Source organism: Vicia villosa, unplaced genomic scaffold (genome assembly GCF_029867415.1).
Source record: "Vicia villosa cultivar HV-30 ecotype Madison, WI unplaced genomic scaffold, Vvil1.0 ctg.000698F_1_1_2_unsc, whole genome shotgun sequence".
NCBI classification, from domain to species: domain Eukaryota; kingdom Viridiplantae; phylum Streptophyta; class Magnoliopsida; order Fabales; family Fabaceae; genus Vicia; species Vicia villosa.
Genome location: NW_026705314.1, coordinates 23,589 through 50,001, shown reverse-complemented (window position 1 = coordinate 50,001; position 26,413 = coordinate 23,589). Strand labels below are relative to the sequence as shown.

Below are 26,413 nucleotides of genomic sequence, written 5' to 3'. Positions count from 1 at the left end.
AAGCTTGTTACAAATAGATTCAACCCGAGGTCCTCTAAGGGATTTAGTGAATATGTCAGCCAATTGATCATTTGAACCAACAAAATCAGTTATGATTTCTCCTGAAAGAATCTTATCTCTTACAAAGTGGTAGTCGATCTCTATGTGCTTAGTTCTTTCATGAAAAACCAAATTGGAGGTGATATGAAGTGCAACTTGGTTGTTACAAATTAGTTTCATTGCCTTGATGTCTCCTAATTTGAACTGTTTGAGTAATTGTTTTAGCCACGTGAGTTCACATGTTGTTGTTTCCATAACACGGTATTCTGCTTCTGTGCTAGACCTTGCAACTATGTTCTGTTTCTTGCTCTGTCATGAGATCAAATTTTCTCCAATGAGAATACAATACCCTGAAATGGACCTTCTATCAGATGGTGATCCTGCCCAATCAACATCAAAATAACCCACGACTTGGGTGTTACCCTTGTTTTCATAAAGTAATCATTTACCCGACGCACTCTTTATATATTTAAGAATGTGAATCATAATGTTCCATTAACCACTCTAATAATTTACTTTCATCATTGAACTCAAAACTTGATTCTAATCGGAGTGAGTTAAGTTTTCAATAATAATGATTAATTAGATATAAGTTTGAGACTCATTTGAAATTATGTCTCCACACTATGTCTTTTCTTAGACCTTTTGTCAAAGGATATGCAAGATTCTTCTCAGTTCTAACGAACACTGTTTCTGGATACATGTTACATTGGCTTTGGCCAAATATGTATCTCATTCAATAAATGTCTTTAGTCATTCAGCCTCTTTACTACATGCAACTTGAGCAATAAATTTTGCAACCGTAATAGAGTCGGCAATGCGAGTCTGTTTCTTTGAACCCCTAGAAACCACACCTCCGCCTAGGTTGAAGATCCATCCATTAATGGAAGCATGATCCTCTAAATATGTTGCCCAAATAAAATTTATAGGAAACATCTTTATGTAAACAATCATCAAACTATAGGCTTGTTGTATTTATAAAAAGCACATCAAGATATTCAAAGTGTTATCTTGAAGAAAATTCGATGTTCATCTCGATTGCATCCATTATACAATAATTGATGGGGTGAATTGAACCTAAAGGTTTGTGCGAATGCACACACTTCAAAGTTTTCTAAGTGAAATCCTCATCGATAATATCTTTGATCTAGTCAATAATATATTTGATCTAGTGTTGTAGTATCTTCCCAACAACAATAATATCTCCAACAATCTTTAGGTTCAATTTTTCTTAATAAATGATTGTAACACTCAAAGAAATAACCTTTAATTTTGTGAAATTGGATAAATTTGATGGGGGCAACTTTGTTCGCAAGAAAAAGATGAAATTCTTTCTTAAAACTTTAAGAATGGTGTGTGTTCTAAACACGAAAGACTATTAGAGAAAGAAAAAGAAACAATTGTTGAAACAAGAGAGACAAAAATAGGACAATGATGACTATATTTGTGTGAACCATAATTTTTAACGGAATGTCAAACTCCTTATTTGATATGTCTAATGGAACAAATGAATGAAATCAAATGCATTTTCAATAACGGCAAACAACATAACATGCATATGGATGAAACAATTATTGTATCTTTTATAATAGATAAAATTTTTACATCATGAAAAGATTTCAAAAGATCTACGAAATATAAGAAAGAGAACATATTGCTTGAGCACTTGAAAAATCACATTCACTTAGAAGAAGTATCGAAAACAACATGATATTAAAAATTAAATTGCTCAAGAGAAGGTCCATGTAATGGAGGGGAGAAATTCAAGTAAAACTTCCAAGGAAAGGAAATGAGATTTCGATAAATTTCATGAAAATCATAATGGTGAGGGAATATTAACGAAGGAAAGAAAAAGAAAGAAAATTATTATCATTGTGTAAAATCAGACCACTTTAAAAATGAATGCATGTCCTTGAAAAGGGAGAACAAAAAGAAGAATTCAACTGCAACAAAAGACAATCTTGTTGGAGTCATTTTTGAACTCAACATGACAATAGATGTTGATTATCAGTGGATAGACTCTGGTATTATCCCACCATGTGTACAAAAACATGGAGTTATTCAGGGCCATTAATGAAGAAAATGACATTGTTTTGTACAAGGAAAATGCTTCAACTATCCAAGTAAAAGGAGAATAATCAATAGAAATTGAATTCAATTCTAGAAAAATACTTTGGCATCGTTGTCGGGAATTATGTCAAAAATAACATTTTGATTTTGTATTAAACATTATTTCTTATTAAACGAGCATTTGAGCTTCTAACGTTTGATGTACTCTAGTGACACGATAAGTGCTTAGTTGTTGCATGCTCAAATTGTTAAACCCAATATACAGAGGAGATCCTGTACTTGAGAGAACATTCATATTACTTAGGATATTTCAAGCTACTAGACACTTATCAGGAAGCCTTCCTCCTTTTCTTGTTTTTGACATAGAAGAAGAACCAAATCAAGAAGTTATAGTCATGGCAAACAATGACATTGTTGAAAATGTCAATGATTGAGCAAGAAACATCAAAGATTGTATTGTATTTGATCCCAATGCAATAAACACGAGTATTTTTCCTCTAGAGATCACTATGAGTTTAAAAAATGGCATTCAGAGACGCCATCTTTCCATCTTCCTATTAGCGAGATGTACATCACCCTGGATGACGTCATGCCTCCTACATATCAGTGAAAAATTACTAGATCATTCCAGGATCATTCGAGACGAAGCCAGAGAGATTATGATTACCTATTTGGGAGCTGACTCAAATGATGCTCAGAATGAGGTAGTCGACACCAGAGGTGCTCATGCTAGATTTAAATTCTTGGAAGACTTTTATAAAGACCACATGTAAATGGTTGTGGATGCCGACAGTGATGATATGCATGTGGAGTACCACCGAAAGTGTGCATTGAGGTGTTACTTCTTGTTCCTGGTTGGCATGTCTGTGTTTGTGGACCAAAGTGCAACCTACGTCAATGTGGTCTATCTTAAATATTTATTGACTTAACAGCGATTCACGAGTACAACTAGGGGGTGCTTGTTTGGTCTACCTGTACTCTAAGTTGGGTGAAGCTTGTCTTTGAAAGACAAAGCAGTTGACAGGAAGCAACATTTTGCTTACTGTAATTTATTGTTACTAATATTTTCACAACTCTTTTGTTACACTTGTTACTAATATTTTATCTGAATCATTTACAGAGATAGATCATTCTCACTTTCCTCACATTTCTGGGTGGGAACCTGAGCTTGTCTACACTGAGGATTGCCCACGTGCTTGCGTCTTTGCCCCATACAAAGGAAATAAGACGATTGAACCCTTCCGGGTGTGTCTTGACTTTCATGTAGCAGATGCAATTGCCTTCTTCCCATACGGCAATCACCATCAGACGCGTCAGTTGGACGTCATTTTGTTATACCCTGGCTGGATGGCTTATGGGTCAAGTTTGTTGTATGTGTATCTTCTCGAGCGAGTGATCCGCCAATTTGAATATTTGTAGGTTATTTCGAGACACCCCTTAGAGTCTGCTCTTCCCACCGTCCTCTATAGAAATCTTGATGTCATATTTTAGGATCTCTATAGTCATCTAGTACCAGGGGACTATCGCAAGGTGTCGGCTCCTAAATAATGGACGTATGTAGACGATTACATCACATGGTTCTATATGGTGTTACATTATCATCATATGCTCTTGGAAGACCACTTAGACCTTCTAATCAGGAGATACTCCAGGCTATGGATGACCACACCATGACGTGTTACCGGTCTGTCAGCGTATTGTGGATATGGAAAAATCGGGCAAGACTGGAGTTTTTGAGGAAGGCATACTTCAATTGGCCATCGTAAAAGACATTATTGCTAAGGCAGGTAATGTCTTGCAGTACAAGAGGAGGAAAAACTAGAGGATTAGACATATCCAATAGTTTATGTTTGTTTGTATTATTTTTTATATTTTTGAAATAAATTATGTATAGTCGGTACATTTTAAATTTAATTTAAGTAATATATGAGTTATTAGTGTATGTGTAGTAAATTTGAATCAATTTATGAAACTCTTAAATGATTTTATGATAAAAATTAGCCTAAAATGACCTAAAATGTAAGTTGGCCTAAGAAAATGTCAAAGTTAGGACAATCTTGCTGTCTAGAAATGCTTTCCGAAGGCTTTCGAAAATGCATCTCTAAAATATTCCCTACCACGAACAATAAACACGCTTCTAATAATATAAAATGAATTCAGAGAATTTTATAGAGATACATCTCCAAATTTACTTAAAAAAAAATTACAAATATGATCTTTAAATCAGATTTTGACAAAATGGCGCGGCATAACTGAATTACAAGATATGATTTTAAATGCGATAAAAAAGAACATCTCCCAACACAAATAAAAACATTTTTTAATCTTCGGAGGTGTGGGGCACGGGTAAGTCTTTCTCGCATTTTATATCATTATATATGTTCTAACTAACCTAATGAACAGCCAACAACAACAAATATTGATCCTGAAGCTAATCTACCTCTATTTTTCTAAAAATTAATTTAAAAAGTTATACAATGCTCCAACTAATGTTATTTCAATCAGTATTTTTATTTATCTAATCAATTCAAATAACAATATTACATATTTCAAATTCTTAAATAAATAAATTAGTAGATGCTTTTTATATATTTTAGGATATTTTAGGACGAGCGTGCTTAAGGGTGTAATTAGATCGGTTTGAATCGATTTTTGGTTTTAAAAAAAAAGTCTGAAACGATGATATTTTTATCGGTTTAGTTTGGTTTGGTTTTTAATATTTTTCAAAACTGGAACCGAACCAAACTAATCAGTTTGGTTTGGTTTGATTTGGATGATAGGTTTACGATATTTATTTTTTAAAATATTATATTATTATATTCATTAGTATATTCTCCACTATCTTGTTTTTTTTTTTTTATTCTGTTATTTTTTAAAATAATATATTTCACGCTCTATTTTTCCAAATAAATTAGAAGTTGCTCTTAATTCGTACGAAAGAGTGACATAATTTCCATTGCATCATGAAATAAGTTCACTATTAAATATAAAAGTTAACACTTGACATCAAAATGTTTGAAAGAGATTTCAAAGCTTAAAAAATAGAATACAACAAAACACACATCAAATAACATGTTTCACATCTCAAAGACGCATAAAAACTATTTTGTAACAAGACTAGAAGGAATTTTTTCGAAGAAGAAACAAAAAAGATTAAAAAAAATATAAAAAATCAATGAAGAGAACTTGAACACGAAGAAGACGACCATAACATATCAAAAATGAAGGTAGTGAGAGAAACAATAGTTGCGGGTAGCTGGAACAGCAATTCAGTGAAAACATATTTTTTTTGACTTATGGTTTCTAATTTCTATGTTTAAGAATTTGGTTCTAACTACGTGTTCTACTGAAATAAAGTATAAATAAAGATGGATAATGGTTGGATCGAACAAAATTTCCAGCTTAATTATGGGTTGAATAAAATATTTAGAGCGTCATTATTTCTATTGGTTCGGTTTGGTGGTTACTAAAAATTAAAATCGAGAATCGAACTAAACCATATTGGTTTTTATTGGTTTGGTTCTAAACCAAACCAATAACAATCGATTTTATTTCGATTTGATTTGAATTGTCGGTTTAATTGAATTTTTCTGATCCGCTTACACCCCTAAGCATGCTTATGCTAACATTACCCACACACACAAAAATAAAAAATAAAAAAAGGAATATCATCGTTTTGCGAAAAGTAGGTGATAAAGAAATGTGTTACCATTACCATTGATATATAATCTATCGGATCAAGAACTTTTCTTAAAGCTGTGCAAAATGACGGGCACACTATTCTCATTTTAGTATTTACAATGTCAAGACTGAACTGCAACTCCACCATGCCCAAACAAGGTGAGCACTGCAGTCACATTGATGCAAACATGAAACAACTTCTTTAATACCATGTGGACAATGGCATCTCTACATCGTGGAACTTCACCAAAACAATGCACCCTAATGAAGCCAAGAAAATCCAGGGTAACTACCTTGGTTGCTGCAAAAATACTGACATTAAACACTTGCGGCCAAGAAAATCCAGGGTACCCCAGAAATCCCAGTCGTGTTCGTGACTATCGCTTCTTTCCATTCATTTCAAAAGCCAACCAGTAAAATTTTCAATTATCTGACCACATCTAGTCTGTCGATCACGTTTAATGCTCGCTCTTTGTCAATATCGAAATCAATCACAGGAACTTTTGACAAAATCCTATTAAAAGATAATCCCTTGCTTTTACTTGTTGAAAGACTGCTGCTCTTGGTCAGTCTGCACTTCTCACTCAATGTAGGCTTCAGACTGTCAAAGTCCAGGCTCTTACTGATTCCTTTCATTTTGGTTTTCTTACTTACATCTTGCAGCAGGTTCTGCTCATCCATTGTTAAATTTGTAGAATGCTTACTTGTCTTTTCCATGGTAGCAACGACAGAGGATTTCATGGCAGGCCTTGCTTTGCTAGCATCACTGCCAGACTTAACTTTAATGGCCAGGCGGTGAAGCCATAAGAGAAGTTCAAGAATATAATGTTCTACTTTGTCTTTATCAGCGTAGTGGAATGTCTCAATTCGCATTGCACCACCCTGGAAAACTTTCTTATCCATCTCAGAGCTTCAAGGACCACGAAGTATTTAAAATCAGAGAGGAATGAAAGTACAGAAAATACAAAGGGGGGAGACATGAATTTCTAATTCAAACAAGAACAGTAGGGACTAGCTACTTACCCTGTGTTAGCCCACTCCCCCACCCAGCCAAAACCATGGTGTGCTCTGAACCAATTTTTAAACACCAAAGAAAAGGTCAAAAAGAATAGATTATCATATTTGTAAGGTAAATAAACTTATGATTAAAGATTGCTTTTCACGTGGTCGGGAAAGAGTTAGTTGACAAAAGGCCAGAGATCTTACTTGGATGTGTTTGTGGCAATTGGGACCAACCAATGTAATGTTTTCTCCATCTCATCTTTGATATTTGCTGCAGTTATCTGTGTAACCCAGACAGCAACCACAAAGAAAGAGTAAAAAAACCAAGAAACAAATTTAAGAAAGATTTTCTTAACTAGTATGTGTAAGGGCAGAAGAAAATTTATTTCTCAAAACTTGTCAAGCAAATTCTTAGAATTCTAATTGTGTATGATCTTTACTGCAAGTCTAACAAACTACAGTACTACCAAAATATGAAGGCCTGTAAGAGAGAAAGTATTGGCTGAAACAAAATCAAGGGCATTTAATGAGTATTCATTATGATGGGTAGCTATAAATAACGTTAACCAGGTGGCTAATTGAATCATTGACTACCAGACCAACTAAAGTCCATCTTCAGTTGTGCTGTGGACAAGATATGAAGTGTGCTTCAACCTAAAGCATTTTTATATCTATTCTAAAAAAATCCAAACCCATAATCTTGTCTGATTTTTCAACAAAGCAGTAGTAATAGAAAGTATAAGTGGTCAATCATACCTCTTCTACAACATGAATGGATGATAATTTGGAACGCAAAGCTGATTTTATATTAGGGGGCAAGTTTTGATACAATGTGTCCCTTGTATTTGCAGGCATGGCAATATACCTGGCTACCTGAAAGCATTAACATGGACTTGGTACAATGCTCGGCAATGCAAAACAAATTTATGGTTGATTTTCTCCTCTTAAGAAATAAAGATTGAAAAGTATAGTTTACATTTAATTCAACATGAAATCTGAAAGTAACAGAAGGAAAATAACAGAGAAGTGGACAGGTAGCAATAAGAGAATCATTTTTAAAAACTCAATTATATTTTCACCTGATTTGAGATAAGGTAAAAGAACAGTCATGTAATGAAATAGTTACAATTAAGTAAATTGACTTACAAGGGTATCAATTTGAAGTACTATATTTGCATAATGCAAAGCAAGACCTGCAGGGCCCAATCTTTGACGATTGCCAATGTTTCCAATTATTGGCTTTTGGCCATCTGCAGGTACCCATGGATAAACAACATTAAAAGTGTGAATCAGAATACATCTTTCATTACAATCTGATAGCAACAATATTTGATGAGGTTAAAAACACGTAGTGCACTCCCAAAGTTATTTTGTACGGAGATGAGCTGTTATTTTGCAACAACATTGTTGCTATCAGATTGTTGCAACAACATTGTTGCTGTTATTTTGTAGAAATCAAAGTTATTTTGCAACAACATAAATCAAGTGAAGCAAACATTTTATACGGCTTTAGTAGGTACAGACCTGCACTCCCAAAGTTATTGCTTATCTCCAAATGTAAAAAATGGACGATGTCTACAAGCTTCTCAACAACCTGCAATCCATTAGACTACGAGTTATACTCATCTTTTCTCGGTTTTTGATTTGTGAATGAAATATACAAGAAAAACCTGCCTCTATAAATAAAAATTTATTTCCTATACTATCTTTAGTATTACCAATTTACATGTGGATCAAACACAATAAAAGTCGAATAGAGAATTAAACAAATATGGAGGAGGATACTGAGGGATGAGAAGAACACATCAAGAAGTAATCTGTAGCTACCTCCTCCAAACTTCTACACCAGAGTGATTTTTTCTTTAAATGTTTAATTTGCTTCTTTTGACTTTTAATTTCTGCTCTCAAGAATGCGAGGTTATCACCTATAAGAAGAAGAGCAATAATGAAAGTCAAATTATATATCAGAGATAAGAGATTAACATAGTAACATGAACAAATACTGCTCAATATACTGCAAAGTCAAACTCATGGGTAGCTGTAACTTTTTCTTCAAAAATATGTAAAAGGAAGCAACTGTCCAATTTCAGAATTGTATTCTCAACAATAATACTTTGTTCTGGCTCCATTTGTTTTTTTTTTTTAAGTACTTTTGTAACCGCAATCTATCTACATACACTGTTATACTTAAACAAGAATGACTTTGAAGGAGACTTGGTGACAAATTGAGAAGGCATTAGTATCAGAATATCAAAAGTTTTTTTTTAAAACTTAGTACCCAACTTTGAGACCAACTAGTCCAAAGGGATCAAGGTTGTTTAATACTAACATATATCTTTTTCAATATCCTAGAACTAATTAAATGATCAATGTGAATGCAGTCCTCAGGATTCCACACATTTATCATAATCTAATTGACCACTGGAATTAAGGGGGAAAAAATCAAAATCAAAATTATTCTTCATTTATGATTATAACTCTATAAGACCTCTGGTTTTAGGTTAAAAAATGTCAGTCACAAGCTAAAGTTTAGAGTAGCATATTATCTCAATGCCTGTTGTAAGTATAATTTTATAGTGTGTAACTATTTGTATAGATTGTATTAGACCCATTAAGTAGGCCTATTAGGTATAGCATAGTCTATTTAAATAATTTAGTGATTCTATTCCAATTACTTTTTGAAATGATATTCAAAAAGTTATTCAAATTCTACATGGTATCAAGAGATCTCGGTCTTGAGGGTCTTGCATCAGCATAAAAACTCTAGTCGCATTCATTGCGGCTCCTTTTTATACTGTCTTTGTTGCAGTCCCTTTTTTTTTTACAATTTCAGTGTTTGCTCATCATTTCACTGATTTGCTAACACTAGATCACTGCCTTCTTCTCAGTTTGTGTTCTTTTGTATCTCTAACCAGCTGTGTGACTGTTTTGCTTAGTTCCGTGGCCAACCTCGCATCACCACCCCGAACCCCGATACCGAGCATACCCTAAAGTTTCGTGGTGAATGGACACCTAACATGCTGCCCAAGCTCCAGCATGTTCTGACACTTGTAGGTCACAGGCTGCCTTCCCGATCTCTTTTTCCAGTGCGGCTTTTCCAATCATTTACGAGGTCCTTTCTGATCTTGTTTGACGGATCAAATATTGGCTTTGGGATGTTTTTTCGTGGGTATTTTGGAGCCCTTTCATCTGTTTTTTCCCACTATTCTGCAGTTTTTGGATCATGTTTGGCTTGGTGTAGTATTTTAGTGCTACTGGTCTGCTGCGCTGCTTGACTTTCCAATATTTTTTGGAAGCCTCTTTTTGATGGCAGAGACAGACACAGCAGATTCTCTTTTTCTTTTAGAGTTTTAGTAAGCATGACTTGAATAGTTTACAGACCTTCTTTATGCTCTTGTCTTGGGTGAGTCTCATAATTATCTTTCTCGGGCAACTGAGTGGTAAAAAATCGTGTTCCCAATGTCTCATGGCTACTTATCATATTCCTCATAAGTCATAAAATGATAGGATTCCTCATAATATGATAGGATCAATTTAGTATAATAGGGGATAAGAAGGAACTAATACGAGATAATGGCCGAAACAGCCGAGTTTGATAATATAGATTTTAATGAAATTAGTGTATCTAAAATTTTAAACCGTCAAATTCCAATCTGCCCACTCCTTACATGCTCTCCTCCTTTTATTGATGCAATCTTTTCTCTCTCACATCACAATTAATTCCCTGCACGTCAGTTACTAATGCTTACATTGATTCACTGATTCATCCCTTTTCTCTTCCTCACATCAGTTATTAGTGCATACCTTAATTGCCTGTTTCACACCTTTTTTCTTCTATGTATCTATCATAATACTTGGATTCAGGACTTTGGTGCCACTGATTACATGACCTCTCATTCATAATTGTTTTCTACTTATATCTCATCTTCTAATACTCATTACATTATTGTATCTCATCTTCTAATACTCATTACATTATTTCATCTTCTAATACTCATTACATTATCTCATCTTCTAATACTCATTACATTATTGTTGTCAATGGTACTTGAACCCATGTTGTTGGTTCTGAGAATATCAAACTTCAACCTCATTTTAAATTGTGTTGTTGGTTCTGAGAATATCAAACTTCAACCTCATTTTAAATTGCAAGTGATTCATGTTCCGACGCTCTCTCATAGCTTAATTTCTATCCATAAGCTTATCCGGAATCAGAATTGTACGGTAATATGTTTTATTCTCATTGTATTTTTGGAGATCTTGCAACGAGGAGAGCATTTGGAGTTGCTATGTAACATTTGCCTGATGAACAAACTAGTCAGAACTGTGTGGTCTTCCGCACTTCGGTCTCAATCAAAGTCTCATTTGTTTAACTTACAAATATGACTCAGCACAAGCATCTTGGTCAATCTCATTTTTACTTTTTATTGATGAGGTATGTGTTTCCATTCTTGTTTTTAATAATTTGTTGAGTCTTTTAAATGAAAGATATGTCAATTTTCTAAGCACCATCGAGTTGCTTTTCCTTCTACTCTTACTAAAAGTGTTGAACTATTTGATATTTAATGTTAGAAATATGACCTTATTTCTAATGTGAAATGGTTTGTTTCCTTTATTGAAGAAGAATAAACCATGAGTGCCCTAATTGAAATATGACCTTATTTCTAATATTTCTAATGTGAAATGGTTTGTTTCCATTATTGAAGAAGAATAAACCATGAGTGCCCTAATTGTTTATTCAATATTGATGAGGAATAAACCATGAGTGCCCTAATTGTTTATTCAATTTTACAATAGGGTAAAATAATTTGAAGTTGCTTGAGTCATTCTCTTTGAAATATTTGTCCCAAAATCATATTGGGGTTTAACAGGGAGAGGATTATTATGGTTTAAAGGAGGTGGAAACCTAACTGTAAAGGCTTCCGCTGATGTTTATTATGCAGGTTTCAGCAAGTTAGAGTTACGGACAGAAGATCTACTTCAGATTATTGTACACTTCTTTATGGAAACCTTGTTTATAAAAGGAGTAAGAAGTAAAGTGTAGTTGTCTAATCAACCGTTGAAGTAAAATTCTGAGTTATAGCACTAGAAAATCATGAGCTATGGATGAAAATTGTGCTAGAATATTCAAAAATAAAGTGTAAAGGACCTATGAAGTCTTTTTGTGACAATAAGTCATCACGAAAATTAATCATTATTGTTCATAATCTTGTTCAACATGGCAGGACAAAACACATTGAGATAGTCCGACATCAAAAATAAGTTGGATAGGGATTGAAAACTACAGCCTATAATCCTTCTGAATATCATATGTGTTAACAAAGGGCTTATAACCGAAAGATTCATCCGACTTACTTGCAAGGTCGAAATGATAGATATTCATTGACCAGCTTTAGAAGGAGTGATGCAAATATAATTTTATATTGTGTAATAATTTGTATTTAACTAGTTAATTAGGCCCAATAGGTAGAGCATGGTCTTTTTAAACATTTTAGTGATCGTATTCTAATTACTTTTTGAAAAAATATTGAGAAAATTATTCCAACTCTACATGGCCCATTGATGATATTACATAATTACCTCTTTGATCCTCCTCTTCGCCCTTATGCTCAATATCTTGTTCAAATCTATCCAACGCATGAAGTTCGTGGTACAACTCCTGTGGTCACGGAAAATTTGATTTTCCAAAGTTTATACAAAAAAATAATCCCTCACAAAAATCTATGTTGAATAAAAGTAAAGTGCATGGAGAAGCAAAATCACTGTATATTAAAACTTAATAAAACATTTGGTTATCAGCCAGATAAAAAGCCTTGAAGATAAAGTAAATGCAAAACAGGATCCATCTTTACACCTGAGGCTATTTAATAAAAATGCCATTTATAAATACTAAATATATAATATTTCCAAAACAATTATGATATGCATCGCCTCAATAATAGTATTCTTTATGTATGATGATAAAATCCAACCAAAAAGAAAGTACAATAACCATTATATTGCTTTTATTTCAAAACATGTGCAATTAAGAAATTTTTTATGTACACTCAAAGCCACGATGACATGATAACAAATCTTATTATAGTGTGATTACTGATTAGATGACAGAAATCAAAATTACCAGAGCCAAAGCATTTTTTGAAATAAACATAGCTAAAGTAGTTGAATTCAGAAGTTCCTCATTTATTTATCGAGCATAAACCATGATACACGGAAAATGTATCAAGTTTCATAGAGTAAGTGATAGAGAAAAAGATAATTGACTCTCAATGCAAAACTATTAAATAGATTGAAATATTTCTTTTAGAATCAAAATCAAATACTCAAATCCTATATTTATTATTAGGATTAGAATTAGAAAATCATATCAATTAGAATTTATCATATTTACTCTATATGCGAACACTCTGATACCCTGGAATTTGGTTGGGTATGGGTACCTTCCTCCAATCAAATGAAGATATTCAATGCCACATCATCTTTTAATATTATTTTACTTTTAAAAAAATTAAAATTTTAAATCAATTAACACTAAGGGTACTGGTACCCAACTAAATCTACAGGGTACCAAAGAATTTGCCTTATTTATATATGTGAGTGTAGTCTGATTTAAACACATGAATCACAAATTCAACACCATCAATCAATTTCTTATAATACATGGTCAGGAAAATTGCAACAAAAAAAAAACAGGAAGTCTTGTAGAATATTTCCTATTTGGAACCAAACACATACTCAATTGGTTAACAAAATTGAACAACCGGTATACTTAGTAATCATACACAAACTCAATTTAACTGCGCGAGTAATTAGTTTTATACTAAAAATATTTTTACCAACAATTCCTTTGTTTTAGAGAAATTTCTCGCCATATTTTTCCAACTTCAAAATTTTAACTATCAGTCCTTAAACAAAACAAAGTATTTTTTTAGTGACATAAGGGGATACACTCACCGCTGTAAATTGGACTGAATTCATCAATTGTTTCATTATTGATTCTGCCTCGTCTCTTGAGAGTCTTTGAGCATTTGACTCTTTGCTAATCCTAAAATGTGAAACAAAGATGGCTAAGAATAAATATATGAATGACCAAATATGGTTTGAAGACAAATGAAAGGCTAGATGAATGAGCAAGTACAATTTACATTACTTCTCAAAGTAACGGTCTAAGTTGTGCCATTGAGGATCCTTTGACCGATTTCCAAAACGAATCACCTCGTTAGAAAAAACTTTCAACTCCTGCCTGACAACAAAGCCCAAATCACATACAACTGACCTTTATATATTAACGAGTAGTGGAACTACAAAACAAAACACTTAAGTTATTTAATTAAGTAATCCAATACTTACCTCTTGTCTGCAGCAACAATCCTAAGAAGCTCATCTGTATCCTTTGACACTAAATCATGCACAACCTCTGAAAGAAGCACCTCTTTATTTAGATGCCTAATACTTTTTGTGGAAAGAGAATGCAGAAGCTGATAACCTTTGACAATAGTATTCGCAACCTCAAATGCTAAGATGGAAATTTCACTCCCCTTTATTGCAGCTCCAGAAACAAACCCACTCCCAGCATTTAAATTTGCCATGCTGCTCCCAAGATTGTCCAAAACCTCCACCGCCTTCCCCAATCCAGCTCTTCCCAAACGTGAACTCACCTCCGACACCTGAAATACAAAGATCTTAGTAGATGAGATTTTCATTTTCCCCCTACATAATTGTTTTTAGACAGAAGCCAGCCAATGAATACTTTTAAACAAGCCTCCTCACACAAGAGCCCTTTAGGGCTTATTCAAACACAATGCAAAAACCCACTTACACTGTGCTACCATTCATTTTATCTAAGCAGAAGAATAGCTACGAAACACTAGACCATTGAATAGAAGTTTTCTTTGTTAACAAGCCAATTACCAACTCTCCTAAAATCTTAAACTAAGAGAATGAACGAATCTCATGAAATGTTATAACTTAAACAAAGCAAGTTAGAATCTAAAACACTTAAGAACAACACTATTCTTCCTTATTGCAACAAGCAGCCTAATTTTGAGCCTCAAGCACTCTCTAGTACCGACACTTCTGAAATATGTGTGTATCTTTTATTGTCTGTGTCCAAAACCGACATCATCACTTGTAATTACATTTAATTTATTTATTTTTTAAAATATTACTAATGTCGATGTGTCAGTGGCAATGTCATTTTTCCAATGTTCGTGCTTCATAGATCGAGTGACAATAAACACAAATAGAAATACAATAAACAACACAAGTTTAAAACTCCTAATTAGTAATAAATAAACCCTAATTCCCAAACACAAACCTCCACTTCCAAATTAATTACAAGATAATCAACTCAAATATCATCAACAGTCATCTTTAGTAATGTTTGAAGTTTCCAGCATAAAAAAATCCTTCCTAAACAGTCAAGTAATTAACCAGTTGAAACAGATTGTAAATCTATAAAAGAAATTAAATAAACTAATCTCGACGTTATTATCAACAATTAATGATCTGAGATTGAGAGTTTCAGTTTCAGTACTGATATAAATAATAGAGAAACGGTTAAAGTACTTTAGCGGCGTAGCGTGGGATTCCGTCGTAGAAAACGTCATCAGCGGTGCCTCCGGCGGGATTTCTCTCCATGATCTCACGTACTTGAGGCGGCCTTGTGAAATCAGCGGGGTTGTTGTTGTTGTTAGTATTAGGTTTATGAGAGGCATCGGAATCGGCATCGGAGCTGGCGAAGACGCGGTCAACTTCGGCGGACCTAGAGCAAAGACCTCCCATGAGTTGAGAAAACCAAACCAATAATTGAATCTTTGAATTCGAACCGGTTTCCATCTCATTCGTTCATTTTGGGTCGTTGGTGTTAGTTGGACGAAGGATTGAGTCAATGAAATGAATAATAGTAGTTGTCGTAAGTAAGAAGAGAGAGAAGAGTGTTTAGTGTAAGTTGTATTGTGCTGCTAAGGTGTTTGAAAGTATTTTTGTTTGAAAAGAGAAAGAGTGAAGAGAACGACGAGAACGAAGACTGGCTCGTGACTTGGGTATCACATGGTTTTTATCATTTTCAGACGAAACCGAAAGTCTACTCTCTGTGTAACCCTTCCTTTTACGACTAGGCGCCAAGTTGTGAGATAAAAAATTGGAAAGTGTAGTGAATATAAAGTTCATATATATAATTGATTTTATAAAATTGATTATGATAATTCAATTGATTCTAAATTAAAAATAAATTTTGTTATGATTGTTTTTAGTTAAGAAGTTGCTGTGGAATTGAATGGTACAAATTTTATTGTGATTATTTGGAAAACTAGTTCTAAGATATGTATATCAGAGGTTCAAAAACGAATTAGATCAATAGAAAATTAATAATTGAACGGATTAAATTGAAAATTTAAAAATAAAATTGTATTTGGTTTGCGTTTCTTTTGGTCATTTTTAATATAACTGTGTGATTTGGTTTGATTTGTAATTTATATTTTGTAAATCGAATATAACCAAATTAAGATGCATTAGGTTACAACTCAAAATTCACTTAACTCACATTCAATTCAAACTCAGATCTATTAAGCTTTACTCTTGGGATTATTAACAATTTTCTCTTCCTTACATTTAGGATTTTACTTCGAATGCAAATCAAGAAATTTCACAGGTTCCTCGAGCACCATAAAAGAAACGATCACCACTCGAGGAAGCCTTAACCAACTTCATAAAAGTCACTCAAACAAGTTTCGAACAAGTTGAAAAAAATGTTTAAAACCCATAGGAAAATGGCAAAAAGTCAAGATGACTTTGACGGATTTCTTAAAGATATTAGTTAGGCTGAATAATTTGTTGCTTCTAGTAGATTTTGTGATTCTTGACATGCCAGAAGACTTTGCAACACCACTACTTATCAGGAGACTGTTCTTAGCAACTCGTTGAGCTCTCATTGATGTGGAATTGCATGAGTTAATCTTGAGATTCAACAAAGAAAAAGTTATCTTTAACGTATTCGAAGCTATGAAACATCATAAAGAGAATCCTCATATTTATATAATTGACATACTGGATGGAGTTGTTCAAGAGGTAACTGCAGCAGAAACACATTCATTGTTCATTGAGTTACTATTAATTCAATTAAGCATGTTGAATATGAATATGATATGGAAGTAGCAAATGTTTACTTCAACTTCAAGCAACACAGGTTGATAATGCAACTAGAAAAATTGAAGAATTAGGTGGTCATGAGTATCAAAGTCTCATCCTAGTCTAGAAGGATTTTGAGTTGAAATTGTTGCTTAGGCATTAGAAATATGTCTTTTTGGATGAGAAACTCTTACAACCAGTTATCATTAGTAGTTCATTATCAACTCTTAAGGAATAAAAATTATTAAGAGTTCTAAGAGATAACAAGAACGCACTTGGTTGGGGTGTGACTGATTTTAAAGATATTAGCCTAGTTTATTGCATACACAAGATAAAATTAGAAGAATATTTCAAGTCGGTAGTTCAACATCAAAGAAGACTAAATCCTACCATGAAAGAAGTGGTGAAAAAAAAAGTCCTAAAACTACTTGAAACAAGTATGATCTATCTTATCTTTGACAGTTCTTGGATAAGTCCAATGCATATAGTCTCAAAGAAGGGAGGTATGACCGTCGTTCAAAATGAAAAGAACGAGTTAATTTCAAATCGAACAATTACGGGATGGCGGATGTGTATTGATTATAGAAGGCAAAATTACACCAGATGTCCTTTTTTAAGTTATTTTTTTTGTAACAGGTTGGTCCTTAAGTTTTTTTTTGTAACAACTTGGTCCTTTAAGTTACCAAACATGTGCAACTAAATACATAAAATGGTGTCATATTTCATAAAGTGGCATCCTAAATACATAAACCATCATCTAAAATACATTAAGTAATATCCTAATTCAACAAAAATACATCAATCAACATCTCAATTGTATTTTCTCCTTGTAGGCAACTTTGATTTAATAACTTAAAAGACCGATTTGTTACAAAAAAACTTAAGGACCAACATGTTATAAAAAAACAAACTTAAAGGATCTTTGGTGTAATTTTACCATTATAGGAGGTTAAACCAAACTACTCGAAAAAGATCAATTTGTATTATTTTTTATGGATCAATGGCTAGAAATATTAGTAGATTCCCCGGATAAAGAAAAGATTGTTTTCACATGCCCATTAGGAGTGTTTGCCTATCGCAGGATGCCATTTAGATTAGGCAACATTTCCCCGAATTTTCAAAGGTGCATGCTTTCTATATTTTCAGGTATAAGTGAATCTCCCATCGTGGTATTTATGGATGATTTTTTCATTTTTGGTAGTGATTTTGATAAATGTTCTTTTGGAGAGATGTACTAAAATGAACCTAGTTTTAAACTGAGAAATATCATTTTATGGTAATTGAAGGTATCGTTTTAGGATATAAAATCTCATCAAAGGGAATCGAGTTTGATCAAGTCAAATCAAAGTTATTGAAAAATTAGCCTCTCGTGTAACACCCCAAACCTTAACTCTTAACATAAAAGAGATTTCAGACTTTAGGATGCTACGCAAACAAAACATACAATACTTTCTTCAATTAAAGTCAACAACTTGTAGTGGAACCCAAATCATGACATAATTTCAATAATTTATTCAATTGAAAAACTTAAAGAAATAAACAAAATCCAACATCAACTAAAAACAATCAAATGTCTTGTTCCCTGATGTTACAAATCAGAGCAAAATTCATCTAATAACCCAAAAACAATAAATAAAAGAAGAGAGCTGCAAAACCATCTTTCAACTCACAATAGCAATTACTCATCCTCTGTACAACATTGCACAAACCACACAAAACAAACAAAAAAGCAGTGAGAATAATTCTTAAAAATATTAGCAGTGAAAATAAACAGCATGGTAGTTATAATAACGCTAAGATCATTCTCACATAACAACATCAACGATGATGATGATAATAATAATAATAATAATAATAATAATAATAATAATAATAATAATAATAATAATAATAATAATAATAATAATAATAATAATAATAATGCGAAAGCACAAAACTCCTCCTCCAATATGCACATGGTACCCGGGTTTTTGGACATCAATATTGTGTTGCTGATTTATTTTATGTCTCTAGTTCCTCTCTGAATCGTGTCCCTCTCTGGACATGAGACTGTCATGGTTCATCTTTGAATATTCCCTAATTGAATTGAAGTTCTGCCTAACTCTAATATACATGTATGCAGGATTATGCAACAACAATTATAAACTCAAAGTAACAACAACAAAATAATTCACAAACAGCTCATACTCAAACAGGTTCATCTCAAAACCAAAATTTCGCTAATAACAAGCCACACTATAATTCCTTTGAATTACTCAACTTAAAAAAATTCTATAATTAAATTTAATAGTTATATAATTTCTCAAAAATAATTGTTAATAGAGTAAAGTTGTGTTATTACTTAGTAATTCAAAAATAACTCAACTAACATACTCCTAACATCTCGACAGAGTAATTTTTAAATTATTGTTCTAGACTAGGCCTGTGGCTGGCTCACCGTCAGGCAGGATCCAGTCCAACGCTACTGCAAGAAAGCCTCAACGAGGAGACCCAATCTATCACGATCCTTGGGGAGCTTCTCACCCACGTGGCCCTCTATGGACACGTGGCCAACAGCCGTCCAGAAGAACCGGTCTTCCACCATTTGAGGATCACGGGCAGTTGACCCAGGACGAAGATCACACATTGATCTTGCCCTAGTCACGTAGGATCCTAGCAATCTTCTGTTTTGGATATGAGAATCCAGCCCAAAATTGAAGTCCTTGACCTAGCGCTTGGGGCACTGCAAATACCCTCTTGCATAAGAGGGTTAGATATTCTAAATTTTCGTACCACCTTAACAAATATTCAACAAATAAACTCATTCATGGTCGGCTAAACAATTAACAAGTGAAAATAGCCAAAACCAACTGCCTATATACAATATTCCATTATTGAGAAGTCAAAATAGACTAAATAAAACAACACATGTTATATAGAGGAATAACATTTAATATCTACAAAGCAATTTAATGTTACTAAAATTATTTAACCACCTTGAAAATTAATTTTAGATACTCCCAACAAATAAACACATATAATTCTATGGGAGTATGTTATAAAATTATATTATGATAATTTTTTTTTTAAGTAATGAACTCACAATTTAAAAATTTATAGAATTTGTTCCCGACCGCTTATGCACATAGCCTTTTGTATTTGGATAAAAAAATTCTTCCATAGAGAATGTAAACTTCAGAAAAATCCAGCAAACATGTTATTCAAAATTCATCCATCTAAAATCAATGTAATAAACTTTTTCCTTCAATGAAGTAAGTGAATATTAATAGAACAAACAGAAATTGAATTCTCATATCAAAGAGCAATATCATATAAACAAGATTCAAACTTTCAGAAAATGTGCAAAAATTAATGTTAATTTGGTTTGCCAACAACGATATAATGATCGAGGTGTTAAAATGATTTGAATCTCCTATGGTAAGCAAGTTCAATTGAAATTAATGCAATGGAATTTTAATAGCAATACTGAACAATTATCATATGCAACGATAGAAAGAAAATGACCTAAAACTTGAGTTTATTAACAAGATTAGCTTCATGCGATGCAAATATATAACTAATCAAAGAAAAATTTGAATGAGTGAAAACTCATCAATTAAAATTGGATCATCAAGAACTTGAAGAGGATCGAAAAATTGGAAGTTTTATAAAGATTAAGAATCACTTCAAGTGGATCTAGCAGTTGTGAATAGGTTGTGTGCGATGAATATTTTTCATCAAAAATGAAAGAGAATCTTTTTTCACAACAATAAAGACATGGACGTGTAAGGATGAAGAAGATACAAACTGAACATGGAAATTGAAAGAGAAGGAACATAGAATAAAAAGAATTCAATTAATTAAAAAAAATATTTATTTATTAGTGAAAAGAAAAATCTTAATAACCATCTTAAAAGCATAGATTATATGTGAATGAGGTATAACCTGTATTTTTTTGGTTTTTTGGGGAGAGAATTAATTGATTCCTCATTCTAAACTATATATATATATATATATATATATATATATATATATATATATATATATATATATATATATATATATATATATATATATAAAGAACCAAAATATATTTAATTGATTTGTAAAAAAATATTTTAATTGAATCAAATTACCATTTTATATAAAATTATTCTTTAAATAATAAATTAGATATTTTTTGGGGTCAAATTTTCAATTAATCATTTTATCCGAGGGTATTGAGAACCTGTCATTTTTTCTCTAAGACTTCAAACCAACCTAAAAGTCTTGAGCGAGTGCTAGAGTCACTCGTTTACACCAAGACAATCTATGCAGCAACTCAAACCAAACAAAACTCTCTCTCCATTTCCAAGTAACTCGTCCTCACTGCCCCAATAAAGACGCAAAGAGGAAGCAGCGCGAGCGACGCCAGCCAGAAACATACGTTAAAATTTGAAACTATCTCTTCTTCATTCATTCACGATCTAAATCTCAATTCTACTTTAGGGTTCCAATTCAAAATCAAACTCTTCTTCAACGCTAAATTCTCATCAGATAGATGTACTCCAGCAATTTGATTGGGTTCATATTGGCCGTTGTTTCCGGAGCTTTCATAGGTTCCAGTTTCATTATCAAGAAAAAAGGTCTCCAACGTGCCGGCCTTAACGGCACTCCTGCTAGTAAGTTTTTACTTGATTACCTTTTTTTTCCTTCCGTCTCTTACTTTTATCTAACTAATTTTCTGTTTCAGGTGTTGGAGGATATGGTTATCTTCTTCAGCCTCTTTGGTGGATCGGAATGGTTACAAGTCAGTACTATTTTCATCTTTCCATTTTCAAATTTCAATTTGTTTTTCCTTTTTTGTTTCTGATTTTTATTTTATGCTTCTCTTGTTGTTACAGTGATTGTTGGAGAGATTGCGAATTTTGTAGCATACATTTATGCCCCTGCTGTGCTTGTTACGCCACTCGGTGCTTTGAGTATTATTGTTAGGTAAGCAACTTCGTGCGTCTATGGTTTCGACTGAATTGATTTTAGAGTGAATTGATTCAGAATTAAACTGAATTCAACTTGGAGTGATTTATGTTGTTGATGTATCTATGTAAAAGTGAGATGAACAATAAATTTAATACTACAAAATCAAAACCAGATTTTGTATTTTGGATTCGAACTCAATTATACTACTAGAGTGTAGGTTTGGTTAAATCATGGTGGCTCGCTGCGGTTTTAACGAATACACCGTGATACCGAACGTGCACAACAAGTCAAAAATCAATTTTAGACCTATGGAATCAATTTTGCTTCCTTCAAAATTGAAGTCAAACATACACTTAGATTCTTCTTGTTTAGCTTCCTCTTTTGTTTATTAAGCTTTGAGTTTAACTCAATCGACTTGTTTGTGGAAATGGCTAGTGTAGTGCTGTGTTGGCTCATTTCATGTTGGGTGAGAAGTTACTGAAAATGGGCATGCTTGGGTGTCTTCTATGCATTGTTGGATCTACTGAGATCGTGCTCCATGCACCCCAAGAAAGGTCTCTTAGTTCTGTATTGGAGATATGGCTTTTGGCTGTTCAACCAGGTATCCTGCTGTTGAAGCTATTTGCTGTTTTTTGTTTTACTTTTTAATTGATTTTTTTAACCAAATTATGATATTACTGTTCGGTTGTTTTGGTTTCCAGCATTTCTCTTGTACATAGCCGCGGCAATGGTTGTGTCATTCTTTTTGATTTTTTATTGCGCACCTCGCTACGGCCAAACTAATATCTTTGTTTATATTGGAATATGCTCCATAATTGGATCATTGACTGTAAGTGATTCTTCCTATCCAATTCATCTTGTACATTCTAACAATTGGCAAAGTTCATTAGTGGAGTTGATCTTTTCATTTACGCATCTGAGTGACCAAATATCTTCTCTCTCTGTTTCGCAGGTCATGAGTGTAAAAGCGATTGGCATTGCCATTAAACTTACATTAGATGGTTCGAATCAGTTTGTCTACTTTCAAACATGGATTTTTATAGTGGTCGGCATTTCATGCATCGTTACAAATTTAAATTACCTTAATATGGTTAGTATCATTCTTAGCATTTTTATGTGACTATTTTTTGGCATGGTTGGTTTTCAGTTATGTGTATCATCTGCTTTTCTTTAGTATAGGAAGCATTTTTGCTTACAAGAGATGATACATAATCTTATATGGTTTGTGGTCACTTGTCTAGCTACTGCCTTTGTATCATCAACATGAGTTTATTGAAGTTTTCATCAAAATTAAATTATGTGAATTTAAAAAACTTTTTGTTGGATATGAGCTAATTTATAAATTCAAGATGTAACCTTTACTCCAAATAACATCCATGTAAATCTTGACTCGGTTGATCTTTTCATGCTGTTCAGTTGTCATAACTGGCTTGTTAATTGTCTGTGATCTGGGTTTCTATGGTGATAGACTCTTGTATGGTTGGCATTGCAGGCATTGGATACTTTCAACACAACAGTCGTTTCTCCAATATATTATGCATTGTTCACTTCTTTTACAATATTAGCCAGCGCAATCATGTTTAAGGTTGGTATTTTATTTTTATGGTAACAAATTGAAAAACGCATCTTAGAAATCATCTTTTAGATCAATTGCTCAACTATCTGCTACTTTTCTGTCTTCTCCACTCTTCTCATTTAGGACTACTCAGGACAAAGTATAAGCAGTATTGCATCAGAGCTATGTGGTTTCATCACTGTTTTATCCGGAACAACGGTTTTGCATTGTACTAGAGTACCAGATCCTCCAATCAGTTCAGGTAAAGACCTAATGCATTTCGGTGAGGTTCCTAGTCCTCATAATTGTGTGTGCCTTTTTATTGAATTGCAACCGAAAACTTTATCTGTACTGTGTAGCCTGACCGTACTGGAGTATGATTACACCAAAGGCTAAAATTTAATACGAATATTTCTATAATGTGAGATGTTTATATTTTCTTGTTCATTACTTTCCCAATTTTAATATGAATAGCCACATGATATAGACCTGAGTACGAGTGATATTTAATAATGTACAAAAATTTTAGACAGCCCAAATGTGCAATTGGTGAGAAATTGTGCCAGTGTCCTGACTCGTTTAGCCATTTGAGAACGAAACTTTTTTTCATTTCAGTAGTATAACCTCCCTGTGAGACTACCATGAACAAAGCACCTAAGACAAAACAAACTACTGTCTTATAACAAAGTGAGAAAAAAAAATTGGAACAACCGAATCACAAGCAAACTTTATTTCTGTCAAAACATTTAAAATCAATAACAAACTGCTCACTGTGGGAACATGAATTTTACATTTTGGTGCCTCACATCATGTAGTTGGTAATCCCTCTCTTATAATATACTGGTATTGGTCAAGCTTCACCGCGGCCATCTTCATCTTTGAATTATATATTTTTTGTAGTGGTTGTCCTCTTGTTTAATTTCAATCTATAAACTTACCCGCTCTCTCAACCGTGCCATAACATTTACTATGAGAAAGACTTGGAACAAGATCTAAATAACAGGGCCCATATTACCTTCATCATCATCCATCCACCATCTGTCGTGTTTTTACATCTTAATCTTAGCTCTCCTTGTGACTATCATTGGAATGTAGTTATTTGAGCTCTTAAGTACATCAAAAGAACATCTGGAAAAAGACTTGTTCTCACTCAATAGAGACCACACTGATATTGTTGGGTATTCAGCAGATACCGATTGGGCAAGAGATTCGAGTGATGTATACTTTTGCTTATTGCATTTTTTTGGGTGAAAATATGGTTTAATGGAAGAGCGATAAACAACTTGTTGTTGCTCGGTCAAGTACAAAAGCATAGTATCGAGCCATGACGTATGCTATATGTGAGCTTATGTGTTTGAAACACTTGATGCAAGAATTACATTTTACATTTTTGTGAGGTTGGTCCAATAGATGTTGTATATGATAATCAATATTGCTTTACACTTCATCTTCCATCCAACTTTTCAAGAAAGAAATCAAGTATCATTTTATCAGAGAAAAGATTTTCTCTAGAGTTATCAAAGTTTTTTTTTGTTGTCAATTTTAGGAATCCACTTGCCGATATTTTTATTAAATCTCCATTAAGTCCTCGGATAACTTACATATGTGATAAGATAGATGCATATGATATATACGCTCCACCTTAAAGGGGAGTGTTGAGGTATTGATATGTAATATAGAACAGTTTGTTAGTATCTTTTAACGAGTTCCTTTCTGGATTCAAGTATTAATTCTTAAACTGGTATTTAGTTTTCCAAACTTGATATCATGAATTTTGACGGTTATATTGTTATTTGTTTACTATGTTCTAGTTTTGTTTAAGTTGAGAGACTAATGCTGTTTCTAAAAATGCCCATATAACCCTACTCTTTCATCATCAGTGCAGATGTGTACAGTCCCTTGTCTCCAAAAGTATCATGGTATATCCAACAAGGAAATGGCGAACCCTGGAAACAGAAGGAAGAAGATGGACCGCCCCTTAATTTAATTACGATTATCCAGCAAGACCATTTCAAGTGATACTGAATTCTTAAACTGGTAGAACAATAAATTAGACTCATCAATTGAGTTAGACAGGGCCATATTTTTCTCTTTGTCAGAGTGCTCTTCGGCTCGGTTACACCATGAAACAGAAATGTGGCTGGCTTTTGTACATTCAGCAAAAGGAATGGATTCAAAAGAATCTACTATCACATTGTGCAGCAAAGCAGAGATAGTGCTTTTTTTTTTCCATGTGATTTTATTAATTGAAAGCTTGGTTTCTATCAATCTGAAACTGAGGAGCTATTGTTAGTAGTTGTTGTAATACTTGTTATTAGTTGTTTTGTTGTACATTAATTTTATTTTTTTTTACCCTTTTTCTTTCTCCCTTTGTATTTTCTTTTGCCTCCACTTTTTATTTATTTTTTTTCATTTTGTCAACCGAATTATTTAAGCAAAGATAGCTTATTTGTATACGTTGGCCAGTGTAATTTTCAATATTTTAGTGATTGAACCTTAATCGATTTTATACAACTGTTGTTGACTAAAAAAAACTAATTATCTAACTGTTTTTTGATCTAGTTGAATAATTGTTTATTGTGAGATAATATGATACAAGTTTTTTGATCTGGAAATTTAACTTCAATTTTAAGATACAATTTATTTATTTGAATTAAAAAAAAAATTATTTAAATGCAATGTAACTCAAATATATCAAAAGATATAAAAATTATCTGAAAGATAAGGAAGTATTTTAAATCAAGTCTACGCAAACTTCAAATGTAAAAAAGAAAACTTGAAATTATATTCTTAAGAATAAAGCGGTTTGTTGACTTTTAATCAAAAACACCAAATTATATCTTCAAAATTTGAAAATAACTTTTATATTTTATTTATTTATGGAGTCTTTTATGCTTTTTAACAAAACTATAGAGGTGTCCAAATGTACAATTTTTTAAAAATATTGTTAAAGTATAAGCAACACATAATTCTGTTTTTTTTTTATACAAAATTAAGTTT

At 32.9% G+C, this 26,413-nt stretch overlaps 2 protein-coding genes across 3 annotated transcripts; one reads left to right on the top strand and one right to left on the bottom strand.

The window, feature by feature from the left end:
• Positions 1-5,419: 5,419 nt before the first annotated feature.
• On the bottom strand, positions 5,420-15,913 carry LOC131630565 (protein PSK SIMULATOR 1-like). Its single transcript, XM_058901347.1, has 12 exons — positions 15,361-15,913; positions 14,143-14,459; positions 13,943-14,035; positions 13,747-13,837; positions 12,373-12,451; positions 8,620-8,717; positions 8,317-8,386; positions 7,939-8,042; positions 7,549-7,665; positions 6,997-7,073; positions 6,814-6,858; positions 5,420-6,700 (listed from the first exon to the last, which is right to left on the bottom strand). Exons 1-12 carry the CDS (start codon positions 15,628-15,630, stop codon positions 6,217-6,219), a joined length of 1,845 nt encoding a protein of 614 aa, XP_058757330.1. The 5' UTR covers positions 15,631-15,913; the 3' UTR covers positions 5,420-6,216.
• Positions 15,914-21,142: 5,229 nt separating this feature from the next.
• LOC131630564 (probable magnesium transporter NIPA6) lies at positions 21,143-26,053 on the top strand. 2 transcript variants are annotated; one of them, XM_058901346.1, is made up of 9 exons: positions 21,143-21,560; positions 21,632-21,688; positions 21,783-21,873; positions 22,299-22,459; positions 22,560-22,687; positions 22,811-22,948; positions 23,351-23,443; positions 23,558-23,675; positions 25,294-26,053. In XM_058901346.1, exons 1-9 carry the CDS (start codon positions 21,440-21,442, stop codon positions 25,398-25,400), a joined length of 1,014 nt encoding a protein of 337 aa, XP_058757329.1. In that variant the 5' UTR covers positions 21,143-21,439; the 3' UTR covers positions 25,401-26,053. The 2 variants fall into 2 exon arrangements, with proteins under 2 accessions (XP_058757329.1, XP_058757328.1); XM_058901345.1 differs by having other exon boundaries at positions 21,145-21,560; positions 25,299-26,041.
• The last annotated feature ends 360 nt before the right edge of the window (positions 26,054-26,413 follow it).

Coding starts and splice junctions, on each gene's coding strand:
- LOC131630565 (XM_058901347.1), bottom strand. CDS start 15,630: ATGGAAACCGGTTCGAATTCAAAGATTCAATTATTGGTTTGGTTTTCT. Junction 14,036..14,142: donor ATTGTTGCTGCAGACAAGAG/GTAAGTATTGGA, acceptor CTTTGTTGTCAG/GCAGGAGTTGAAAGTTTTTT. Junction 7,666..7,938: donor TACTTCAAATTGATACCCTT/GTAAGTCAATTT, acceptor TAATGCTTTCAG/GTAGCCAGGTATATTGCCAT.
- LOC131630564 (XM_058901345.1), top strand. CDS start 21,440: ATGTACTCCAGCAATTTGATTGGGTTCATATTGGCCGTTGTTTCCGGA. Junction 21,561..21,631: donor CCTTAACGGCACTCCTGCTA/GTAAGTTTTTAC, acceptor TTTCTGTTTCAG/GTGTTGGAGGATATGGTTAT. Junction 22,460..22,559: donor GCTTTTGGCTGTTCAACCAG/GTATCCTGCTGT, acceptor TTTGGTTTCCAG/CATTTCTCTTGTACATAGCC.